The sequence below is a fragment of the Camellia sinensis genome, chromosome 2, assembly GCF_055761805.1.
Source record: "Camellia sinensis isolate YWXY chromosome 2, ASM5576180v1, whole genome shotgun sequence".
In the NCBI taxonomy this organism is placed as follows: Eukaryota; Viridiplantae; Streptophyta; class Magnoliopsida; order Ericales; family Theaceae; genus Camellia; species Camellia sinensis.
Genome location: NC_138962.1, coordinates 14,679,685 through 14,692,247, shown reverse-complemented (window position 1 = coordinate 14,692,247; position 12,563 = coordinate 14,679,685). Strand labels below are relative to the sequence as shown.

The following is a 12,563-nucleotide window of genomic DNA, read 5'->3' as shown; positions in this document are numbered from 1 at the left end:
CCGGCATACCTCCAACATCCATCAGGAGGCGGTGAATCTATTTTGAGGAAACTGTCTAGTGCAGGCTTCGATTTGCTTCTTTTCTTATTATTTATTTTTAAATTTTTCAATATTTAATTCACAAAGATGAGTTCTAATATTTAGTTAGTTATGTTAATAATTTGTTCTATTAATAATGTAATCTAATTTATTTCTGTATTTTTAGTTGTGTCGTTTATTCTGAATTTCATTCTTTTAATAAAAAATTATTTTATCATTATTTTATATATTTTCTTATATTATTATAAAAAAATACCAACAGAGGTAGCTGTTCTAAAACAATCTCTAGTTACAACTTTAATAACACAAAAAATAAAAAAGCATATAACATAATTTCTTGGCTGAAAGCCCTATATAAAAAGCTTGCAATATTTGAGTCCACGGCAGCCGATCTTCATCAGGTATCAGTTGCTCTTTTGTGTGAGTTTAATGTGAACACCATCTACAAAGTCCAAAATGGGTCTCCGAACAATCTTTCCTCCCCTAATGTGAACACCAATACATGGAGAAAAGTGCATACAAATGTCCTAGTGTAATCTGCACCTGCGCATTGTCTCACCCCTCCTCCAAAAGGCATAAAATTCTTTGATATAAGAGTTGGATCAAGGTCCTATATATCATCAACAATTAAGGAGCAAAATTAGTACTTGTCAATGGCTTCTTTCAATGATCAAATCTCACTGTTAAGCATAAGATTAGAACAACTAACTAGTAAAAATTTACAAAACTCTCAAGCCATCACTTCTTGGAGAAAAAAAAGGAAAGGAAATGGTATAAGATCAAGATGTATTGGCACGCAGGTTCCAACGTGATGGATTGAATTTAACTGGATCTTTAAAGGCTTTTGGGTTTAATTGATGAGCGGAAGTAACAATCAAAATATTCCAGCAGCAGAAACTGTATATCCTATTGAGTTTTTAACCAATAGACATTTCAATTTCAATTATTTGTAGGTTATATTTGCATGAAGCTTATTAGAGGTATTGTGATGCAATTATAGTACTTACCATTGAATTTGATATCTTTTGTGACTTTTCTTAGCAGCTCTGGTGCAACATTTGCCAACCTAAGAACTTCATTCACAACCTGTAATTTTACAAGTAAGGTGAAAATTCCAATTAATTAATCCTTCACTGGCAGAAGACAAAAACAAATAAGTGAGATGATCATATAAGCATACATTAGGTGTAAAAGTCATTGATTTGTATTCTTTCCAAGAGAGTGAAGAATCTGGATTCTCTCTGTTTTTAACGATTACCTCGTTTTCAGCCTGACAAAATTAATCGATCACTAATTAATGTCATAATTATATATGCAAAAAGAGTAGTCTATCATTGTTTAGCTAAGGCCAAAAAAAAAAAAAAAAAAAATTAAACAAATCAACCACGGTTAGTTAGTTAAATTGTAAGTTTGAAAACGTACTGTAAGCTCCTCAAATATTGAAGGATGCTCTGATAACAACTTCAAAGTCAAAAGTATAACAGAAGAGATTGGCTCAGAGTTTCCAAATAAAATTCCAAACATCAAATTGGATAGAAATTTGGCTGTTAAAAACTTCTCAGTTTTCATGTCTTCCATTACTCTGTCAAGGAAGTCCCCTCTAAACTTGTTATCGGAATCGATTCTCTCTTGTACGATATCCTTCAACATGCTTAATAATTCCTTGCGTTCCTAAATACCACCGAAAAAAAAAAAAACCTTAAAAATTGGCAACTATTTCAGTATATATATACAAGTCTTCTTTTTTTTTTTGGGGGGGGGGGGGGGGGTTATACCTCGACACATTTGTGGAAAGTAGCACCACGGATGTCCAAAGGAAGGGACAAAAGACCATGCAATAAGCTTGAAAACTTCTCACTATGTCGCATCTCTAATGATTTTTCCCAATCATAACCATACAACTGCTTCAAGGTGAAATCAAAAATCATCTGCAATAACCAAACAGATATATATGCTCTCGTCAATCAAATATCAAACAAAAAAAATTAAAGATAATTAATGAACTAGAGATTAAATTGATTAGCTTGGATTATCTTTAAACGTACACAAGTAACATCATGTTTGACATCAACAATTAGCTTGGTGGACCAATTACAAAGAGTTTTCTGAATGAGTTGCTCAACTTGTGGTAGCAAATTCACTCTGATGCCATCAACTCCAAAGTGTCAAAATTATGCTTCTAATGTACTTCTGGACACAGCCTACCGCATATATGGGCAACATGCTCGAAAACGTGTCCAAATACCACAATTCTCCGGATTTCCCTTCTTCTGTAATGATGTAATGATTGAATTTTGGGTTGGTTGTTATAACTTCTTGTTTACCAGCCACATTAGTTCGGAACACTGATCCATATCTGCACACAAACACATAGACAAAAAAACAAATTATTACACTTTAATTACAAAAAAATATATAATTTATTTGGCAAAATTTTATTTAAGTACCTCTGAACTCTCTTAGAAATGAAGGGATGGAGTTCTAAAGATCGGTTGGGCATGAGAAGCTGAATGGTCTCTCCTATGAGAGGGAAGCCCATGGAACCAGGTGGAAGAACACCGTTTTCGCATTTGGGATTCCTCCATTTGCGAACCCAATGAGTTACGAATATGGTAACCAATGCTACCACAACGGTGGTCACTGCTATTCCCACAGACAACATATTTTCTGGCTAAGTAGTACTCTTCAGTAAAGTTGTGAATGTGCAAAGTAGAAGAAGAAAAGAGAGTATAGTAATAGTATGGGGACTGTAAAGTACCAAACAACCCATCATTTCACAAAAGGAAAGAACACTAGTTGGGAGATATCTACCATGAGCAAGATCTTCTCCTTTGATCCTCTCTTTGGTTCCCTATTTAGTGGGCTATTGGGCTCACTTTTAGGCTCAATTTTAATGATTCGAACCGTTCACATTTTAGAATTTGTCGAGTATATCATACCTCTAAAAAATGAAGTTGATCGGATATCAAAAATCACGTGTTCGGATCATCAAACTAAAAGTTTTATTAAAAAATAAAATTGTTTATTATTTTTTTTTAATAAATGATTTTTAGTTCGATCAACTTGATTTTTTACAGGTATGATATACTCGACAAATCTTAAAATGTTAATGGTTCAGATTATCGAAATTGAGCCCAATGACTCACCAAGTAAGGAACTAAGGAGACGAAATAAGGGGAGGATCGTTGCTGATTGTAGATATCTCCCAACTAGTGTTCTTTCTCTTTGTGAAATGATGAGTTGTTTGGTACTGCTTGTGAATTTACAGCCTCTCTCTCCGACTGTTCCTATGGGAGATGGCTCAGACAGAGTCACGTTACCTGCAAAGAAATAAACGGTTGAGATTTATTTCTTTAAACAAAAAAAATACACATTTACTAACACCTTTAAACAAAAAAAATACACACTTACTAACACACTCAGAGCAAACACACTCTCTCCCCAACCCTTTCTCACTGACACACACACAGAGCACGCACACTCTCTTTGTGTCTCTCTATTACATTTTTAATAAAAAATTAAAATCACACAGCGCACACACTCTCTCTCTATCACATTTTTAATAAAAACTAGCTACCCCCACACGCTTCGCGCATGGGGTCGTGTTACAGTATCCATATAAATATTTTAAAAATTATATTTGATTTGTGAATTTGATAAGTGACTTAAAAAGGAAGGGGAGGGGGAATTTGTAAAATATAGGTGAAATATAGTTATATTTCTAGAAAATCACATACCAAATCATTCGGTTAATCCAATTGAATAACTAATACACTAATCCCATCACTTATTAACCCCCTCACTAACCTTAATTGCTCTATTTTTCTCATTCTTTTTTTTCTTTTTTTTTGCTTGTCTATTTTTTACTAACAAATTGTATGAACTCAAAATAATTACAAATAGATGAAATTAAAAAACTTAATTGCACAATCTAATACATAAATTACTTGTCCTTTCATGACTTTGTAATTTTTTTGAGTTCATACCATTTTTATTTTTTTTTTGGCAATTTTTCCTCTTTTTTTTTCTTTTATATTATTATATATCTCTCTCAAATGTTCTCTAGAAAAAAAGTAGACAAAAACCCCAAAAAAAAGAGAAAACTTGAAGTTATTTCCAAAGGAAGTTTTAATTAATGCTCTCTATAGCAGCATAAACATATGCCAATCCAATTTGGCTCACTTTATGTACCACAGAACTAAAATGGCCCCAGACATGCAATGCGAAATCAATAGGGGTGAGCATGGTCCGGATTGGACTGGATTGGGATAAAACCAAGACCAATCCGTTATCTATAGTTCCGTTTAAATTATGGAACCAATCCGAACTAATCCATTTAAACACGGCTTGGATCAGTTTAGGACCACGGATTCACATAATTAAATAACAAAAAAATATATATATAACACTTTAATTTCATAAAAACATAAACATAGCGCTATATTAATTCCACAATAGCAACATGTTTTTTTATAATAGTGACATATTGTTCTAGAATTTAAACAATCCTAAGAAAATTGGTTTCACCATAAAAATTTATACTATTATAAATTAAAACTAAAAATTAACAAACAAAAGTAATAAAAGAAGATATTATACAGGTTTAGGCTTGAGTTTAGGTTTTATATAGAATAAGAGAAGATACTATGAGGGAAAATGTATAATACAAATATAGACTATTTGCATACGGTCTGGATCAGTTCCAATCCGGAACCGTACGGTTCAATCCAGAACCAATCCGTGGACTACGGATTTTTAATTCTTTAATCTAGAACCGAACCACGGATTCAAAAAATCAATCCAAACCTATCGGATTGGACTGGACCGGACCGAATTACGAATTTCACAGATTCCTTGCTCAGCCTCAATACAACTTTTATCCATGGATTCATTTGTTGTAACATTCACCATTTTCTCAAGTTGAAAATTTGAAAACACTCGCACGCACAAAATTCAGTAAAGATTCATATCAAATTAGAGAAGAGTTTTTCAGAAAAATGGAACCATCACATTAATAGGCAATGTAAATTATAGTATCATCAAGAAAAAAGAGCCAATTTTTTTAGGGCACCTAAAGCTTGAAAAACTGAAAGTAGGGAGTATATCTTTAGTGCGGTATAGATGATGTGTGTATATGCTCTCTCTCGCTATGCAAAAGCACGGAGTATATCTTTAGTGCTCGTACTGGATTCAGAAGGCGGGCTGGCTTTAACAGTAGGTGGTTGTGGTGGTTTCTTTTCTGGAGGAGGCTTAGTTGGCCAAATATTGTAGTATGAAAAGATAACATCAAAAATTAGGACAAATATTTGTTTTTTTCTTCCATCAATAGTTGGCAGCTACTTGACGGTTAATTTGCTTTTGACGGTGGAATTGAAGCCTTCATCTTTGTCTTTCATTCAATTTTGGAATGTTGTGTCTAAATTTCTCATTCCCTTCAAATGTTTTGTCTAGGTTGTTCTAAAAATATCGGTGAAATTAGAAATCATTTTAATTCAGTTCAAATTATTAGTTTTTTATTTTATTTGAAAATAGTGGAACCATTCGGTCTGATTTTATTAAATTTTTATTAGTTTTTAAATTATAGATTTGGTTTGTTTTTTATTAATTTCGATTCCTGTTCTTGTTTCAAAAATTTTTATTATTTTCTTATAATTTGATATTAAAAATAAAAATATAAAAGTTACTCATAAGATTTGTACACTAATTTTGATTGTAAAATTAACATACTTTTACCAATTTAACTAATCTAATTATTGTTGATTTGTTTAACAACATAAAATATACATCATGTTTATAGAATTAAAATCAAATCGATTTTTATGATTCAATTCTGGTTTGGTTTCGTAAATTTCATGATTCAATTATGATTCTAATTTTTCTAGAATTGTAAAAACTAATTCGATTCCTAATATTTTCTAAAAGCGGCTCAATATGATCCGTGAATATGCTTAGTTATAAAAAATATTGCTTCCATCAAGCTGATAATTTAGTGAACAATTTTTCTTTCAACAATGATTCATCCCACTAAAAATATCACCACTAATAGCACTAATGCATTAAAAAAGTAAAAAAAAATAAAAAAAAATACAACTCCAAGACCAAAACATCACATCATTAATGACGGGACCTACTGCCACCTAATTAGTGGGAGCACTAATTAGTGCTCCCAAGCATTTTTCTTTTTCTTTTCAAATATTTAACCTGAGTCCATTCTTTAGGTTTTCTCTGATGGAATCTCATACTACAACAAACAACAGATGTCTTGTTCAAATTCAACCCCCAAGTGTTGCCAACTAACAGTTAAAAGGAATTGAAGATATATAACAAATAATTTAACATAAGTAAATGTTCTTTCTTGTTTGTATACAACAGATCTTCTACTCAGATCTAATAATGAGCCCAATAATGGAGGCCGAGTAACCTAAAGAACTACATAAGTTAATCTGGGAATAACATGTGCCTAATAATGGTTTTCTAAGACATTAAGGAAATCCAAAGTCTCATCATTTTGTCAATCTGAACACACACAGCTCATGTCAAGACACAGAATCAACAAGGACAAAGGGCCCAACGTCAAAAGAAAGAAGTTAACCTATTGCCATTTTTACATCCAAATCGCATCCTTTTTGACAAAAATAATAGGAGTTATATATGAACATAATTTCCATGAAAAATCCACATACAGAATGATGTAACCTTCTATGGTCATTTCATGAATGCTTTGTATGAAAATTCTGTTTGTAGATAATTTCCCAAATAAAAGTACATGTCCCAATGCATTGAGAGAGGGGGGGGGGGGGGGGGGGGGGGGGGCATTTTGCTTAATAAAGAAACATGTGGTGTTGAAGTTCTTATACCTATGTATAACCTATAATGTTCCAAAATAGATTTCTTGTTGTTTGAGATGATCTAAATAAGTGTATTTTTTTGACTTTTTACAAAAAGATGTGTAGAAAAGTAAAAAGATAATGTGATCAAAAAAAGATAAAAAGTGTACTTTTTTAGTACACCCCAAACCAATACGCCTAAATTATGCATCTCTAGTGATAAAAACACAAGAAAATTCAAAATACACGCTTTATCCAGCGGCAACGATGAAAATTTAAAATTATTATTTTTCCATTAACAAATGGAATTTGTTATGTTCACAATAGCAAAAAGAGTCGCCCATAGTTAAAACAGAAATGCCTCATACACCCACTGGGGGTCGACCCCCAGTGAGGTGGCACTCCATCATTTGACAACAAAAAAACTGTTTTCTTTTTTCTTTTTTTTTTTTTTGGATTTCGGCCAGTGGGGGTGCGACACCTCACTGGGGGTGCGACCCCCACTGGGGGTATGCATCAGTGTTGATAGTTAAAAAGACTCCATAACATCAATGTCAGCCAACATTCAACCACTATAGAATTTTAAGTCCAATACAAATAACATCTTGATTGAACTTCAACAAAGAAATGTGTATCCAGGATAAGAATTTTACCTAAGAGACATCTTCGACACATTCATCAATGAACGTGAAAGATCGAGTTTGAAGCCCATCTCCCCACATCTCAAATTTATCAGTTGAGGTAAGGGCCTTTCTACAGAATGCAGCAAGGGCCTTCTCCCTCCCACCTGTCGGTGCTTTAAAACTGGATCCTTGTAGCATATCTCAGCGCACTCTCCCAAGCCTATTTATCAAATAGCAAATAACCCTATAGCTTAAATCCTTCAAATGATAGAATCAAGTACAATGACCATCAAAGGGTTCATAAATGATAAATCACATATACTGAATTAATTCACCATCTCACAATTATTAACAATTAACATCAGTCTTGATTGGTCAGGATCAAAACAATTGAACAAAAGAAAGCTAACAATAACAAGATCTTGCAAATTGCTTAACCAAAATAGACCACATAAATGTTGAATTAGTAAACACCAACTAACGGACTCAAAATAAATAAAAACCAAAAAGTTGATAACTAAAAAGTAATTAAATACACCAGATAACATTTCTTTTTCCCATTTTTAATATTTTAAAACATCATCATGTGAAGATTTATTTTGTTGGTAACCAAGATGTATTCATAAGCCTAGAGTTTTCTAAATCAGTCGAAGTATGGAATGATAGTGTGGTGGCTCTATTCAGAAGATACCCCCAGTCCAATATGACTTAAAGTTAAAGGTCAAGCCTAGACCCAAACAAACCACTATATTCTTAAACTGCAGGAACTAACCAATTCATCTGCTAATTTTCCAGGTCATAAATATCCCATAACCTGGGACCTTTAAATAATCCTTATCAGAAAGTGAATGCAACAGTTCACTAAGGTAAAGAGCCAGTATGCCAATGTCCTAAGGTCCATACCAAAAAGTCAACCAATTTACTAAACAATCAAGCAGATCACAGGATAATAAGCTTGCCATCCCTACTTTCAAACTCCCCTAGAGAACTACGAACTTCAACATTGTTTACAAAACTGCCGAAAAAAGGCTGAATCCATGTACACACAAAATATAATGCAAACCAAATTAAATTTCATACACAAAACTTAAACCTACAAAGAAATGTACAAAGGAATCAAAAGCTACAAGTACAACAAACTGATTGTCTATTTCCCCAGGAAAAGTAACTGTTGTCAATCAAATAGAACCAATAAGTATGACTGGAAATGCTAACCAATCGTTAGATTAACCTAACAAGAAATCTATAACAAAGACCTTATCCCGATTATGGAATAACATTTTTTAATATAGTTATAATCTTACATCTAGATCAACATAAGAACTTCCGAAGTACACAACTTGATAAAATTTTATCTAGAGAATTTCAAATTTTTTATTGTGTATATACTATATTTGTTGGGAAAAAAGAAACGTGAAGTCATAACTTGTTTTTTGAGAATGAAAATGTGTATAATTCACAATTTATTTACTTGCACTTTTTCTTAGTTGAAATATTTTAACCCAAAAAAAAAAATTCAAAATCTACACAGGTTAATCAAATCACAGTTTATTGTGCAGAATTATAAAACTTCAAATCTAAACATCAATTACATTATCTAAAAAGAGAGTAGCAAGGATTACAACATTCAAACTTCTATCAAACAGGGAAGGGTCAATGAGATATTGTTACAGGTACAACTAAAGAACTAACTTTTTTTTTTACATCCCAAACATTAAATAAAGATAATGAACAGGTTTAGATTGGTTAATATTACATAGCTAATGGCTTGGATTCCAGGCGGTTAATAATTACCAAATCCCTTCCTTTGCCATTTTCAGAATTGGCAGAGGGTAATGTTTGGGAGCTCAACAGAACCCGCTTTCCTTTTCTTTATCCTCGTCATCTTCATTAACTCCATGCCCTTCGACTGTTAGGTAATGAAATTTTTTAGGAATATTAGGTAATGAAAAGAAAAAACTTTGGTGATTTTGTTCAAAGATGACAAATTTGATAACAGCAATTCACTTGATGTACAAATCTCTAAAGATTTGTAGAGAGTTGGGTTCTGCAGATTTGGTTGGAAACTGACCATATAGCTCTAGATAGCAGCATCAAATATAACCTTGATATTGATAGCCCGTCGAATAAATTTATCGGCTCTCATATGTCAAAACAAAAATTGAAAGATATACCTTGGAGACGCCATGTAGCAACAGCCTATGAAAAGGGTCTTGAACAAGCAGCTCCAGCACCTCCGTATCTCCACTCTCCTTGATGAAGGCTCGTATGCATTCCTATAAAGATAAAAATTATAGCTCCTTTAAATGACGCAAATGGAATGAAAATTGTTTTAAAAAATGGAAATTGATATGGCACATACATATACGAAAAGTATTGTCCATATTCATAGTGATGTATGATTTGATCAGATAATAACCAAGGAAAATCACATGTTGGAGGCTGCGATAGAGAAAGAATACTACAAAAACCTACAATAGGATTGGAGATGAAAGTTGCACGAATATATAGAGAAAAAAGAGTCTTTGGATGAGAAAACAGAAAACAAAGATTATGATTAAAGAAAACGCTCATTCATAAATATTCCAAATATCAAAAACAGTAGCTGTTTCATTAGAGGAAGAAAGCCAAGCATATTTACAGAGAAAAAAGGAAGACATGAACTTCATTCATTAGAGAAAAATCACAACAACAAAAAAAAAAAAAAAAACAAACCCCTAGAGTTTCACCCTTACAGTAGCATATCTATACAATAGCATTTGAATTGAAACCGAAATTCTTGTTGAGCTAAGAATAGTTTCTACAATTTGAGATACAATTTTCTCTATATATTTTGAAGTAAGGGAAAAAAAACTGCAAATTTTCTATTTCTATTTCTATTTTCATAGGCATATTGGCAAACATGTGGTGTGCATAATTTACACATAAATTAGAGTAAAGATAAACAAGAACATCGAAACCACATAGTGGCACATCTTCGAAGACAAATAAGCATGGAAGCAGCTATCTACATACCAGATTGTCCAGCCATCTCGAAATAGCATTAAAATACAAATCTGAATGGAATTCCAGTACGCAAAAACACCAATAGAAAATACAGAACACAGAGGAAAGCAGAACGTAGTAGGGAATTTCACACACCTGGTTGTCTGGTTGTGCACTTGTTGTTCTTGGTTTCAGCACTTCCGATAGATGTATTTCTAAAAAAAATTTGAGAAATTTTCTCTACAAATAAGTTTTTAAAAGTAATCAAACCAAACAAATTTTTTCAAAAAAATTTCTCAAAACTTGTAAACCAAACAAGTTTTCCAAACAAATCTCTCTCTCACACACATCAAATCAATCACTTTTTCCAAAACTCTCTCTCAAAATAATTTTCCAAAACATCTTTTGAAAAAAACCAAACCAAACAACTTTTCGTACTTTTTATCTCTAAAACACACCTCTCAAACACAAACCAAACATGTAGAGTTTTACCGCTTCGCCGCTACAGCCTGTGAAGACACCTCAGCATTTGCCCAACTCAACACCAACCGATACACCGCCATAGGATTGAGATGTAATAGGCGACAGCAACGGTGGCAATTGCACACTTCCACAAATTCAAGTTGGGGGCTTTTCCGTGGCCCTGTGGGTCGGTGAAGGCTGCTCTTCAAAGGGGCAAAATTTGGGGATTTTGTATCTTAATTTTCAAACTATGTTAGTTTGTCCGGAATTCTCAAATTACGGTAAAGCATTATTAAAAGTCACATTTTTGCTGTTTGGAATTTAAATTATGGTAAATAGTGAAAGCGCTATTATAAATCACGTTTTAAATTAAAAAACGTTTAAAAACGTGATTGTAAATCACTTTTTTAACATAAATTTTTTTTTAAAAATAAAACGCTATTTGAAATCGCACTTTCACTCTGCATTCGTTTTCTAAAGAAAACGCTATTTGAAATCGCGCTTTCACTAATTTTTTTTTCTTAAAGAAAACGCTATTTGAAATCGCACTTTCATTGTTGATAAATACAAGCGTGGATTGAAACCATGCTTTCATTGTTCATTTATTTATTTATTTATTTTTTTTTTTAATATTTTATTTTTTTTCCTGTTCTCATTGTTTTGGTGATAATGTAATTCATAAAAAAAATTTGGCTTTGCTAAAGCCATTGTCATGTTGAATTTTTTTTTTTTTTTCTTTTGTCTTTGTTTTGGTTTAGAAGGTGTAATTCAGAAATTTTACATAATATAGGAAAAACCTCTTCTTTTCATATATTAATTTGTATTACATCATATGAGAAAAGCCTCTTCTTTATATATTAATTTTACATAATATTTTTAACTAATTACCAAACATTTGGGAATTAAGCCAATTTATATATCATTTAAATTTTTATGGGAAAAGCCTCTTTTTATATATTAATTTTACATAATATTTTTCATATATATAATTTTAAAATCATGTTCATTTACAAAATTCATGCTTTCACTGTTCACTACAGTAAGCATGGATTGAAACTATGCTTTCACTGTTCATTTAAATTATATTTAATTTTTTTTTGTAAATTTTTTTTTTCTGTTGTCACTGTTTTGGTGATAATGTAATTCATAAATTTTTTTTGGCTTTACTGAAGCCATTCTCATGTTAATTTTTTTTTTTTTCTTTTGTCTTTGTTTTGGTTTAGAAAGTGTAATTCATAAATTTTTTTTGTCTTTACTAAAGCCGTTTTCATGTAAATTTTTTTTGTTTATTGTTTTGTGTTTGTTTTGGGTTAGAAGGTGATAATGTAATTAATAATTTTTTTTTGCTTTACTAAAGCCGTTTTCATGTAATTTTTTTTTTCTTTTGTCTTTGTTTTGGGTTAGAAGGTGTTATTCAGAAAATTATTTTGGCTTTACTAAAGTCGTTTTCATTTAAATATATATATCTATTCTTTTGTCTTTGTTTTGGGTTATAAGGTGAGAATGTAATTCAGAAAACCAGTTTAGTAAAACCGTTTTGTACCCGTTTTCATTAAAAAAATAAAAATTTTTCTTTCGTCTTTGTTTTGGGTTAGAAGGTGACATGCATGCTCTACAGTCCGAAGCA

At 31.9% G+C, this 12,563-nt stretch overlaps 1 protein-coding gene across 2 annotated transcripts; it reads right to left on the bottom strand.

The window, feature by feature from the left end:
• Window positions 1–232: 232 nt before the first annotated feature.
• LOC114293343 (cucurbitadienol 11-hydroxylase) lies at window positions 233–11,159 on the bottom strand. 2 transcript variants are annotated; one of them, XM_082913765.1, is made up of 11 exons: window positions 10,967–11,159; window positions 10,631–10,689; window positions 9,664–9,765; window positions 7,520–7,709; window positions 2,487–2,679; window positions 2,085–2,395; window positions 1,815–1,967; window positions 1,462–1,710; window positions 1,220–1,309; window positions 1,047–1,125; window positions 233–649 (listed from the first exon to the last, which is right to left on the bottom strand). In XM_082913765.1, the coding sequence occupies exons 7-11, from the start codon at window positions 1,965–1,967 to the stop codon at window positions 642–644; spliced, it is 579 nt and encodes a 192-aa protein (XP_082769891.1). In that variant the 5' UTR covers window positions 2,085–2,395; window positions 2,487–2,679; window positions 7,520–7,709; window positions 9,664–9,765; window positions 10,631–10,689; window positions 10,967–11,159; the 3' UTR covers window positions 233–641. The 2 variants fall into 2 exon arrangements, with proteins under 2 accessions (XP_082769891.1, XP_082769892.1); XM_082913766.1 differs by lacking the exon at window positions 10,967–11,159 and having other exon boundaries at window positions 10,505–10,661.
• Between the last annotated feature and the right edge of the window lie 1,404 nt (window positions 11,160–12,563).

Coding starts and splice junctions, on each gene's coding strand:
- LOC114293343 (XM_082913765.1), bottom strand. CDS start 1,967: ATGATTTTTGATTTCACCTTGAAGCAGTTGTATGGTTATGATTGGGAA. Junction 1,711..1,814: donor CTTTCCACAAATGTGTCGAG/GTATAACCCCCC, acceptor GGTGGTATTTAG/GAACGCAAGGAATTATTAAG. Junction 1,310..1,461: donor CAATATTTGAGGAGCTTACA/GTACGTTTTCAA, acceptor TAATTTTGTCAG/GCTGAAAACGAGGTAATCGT.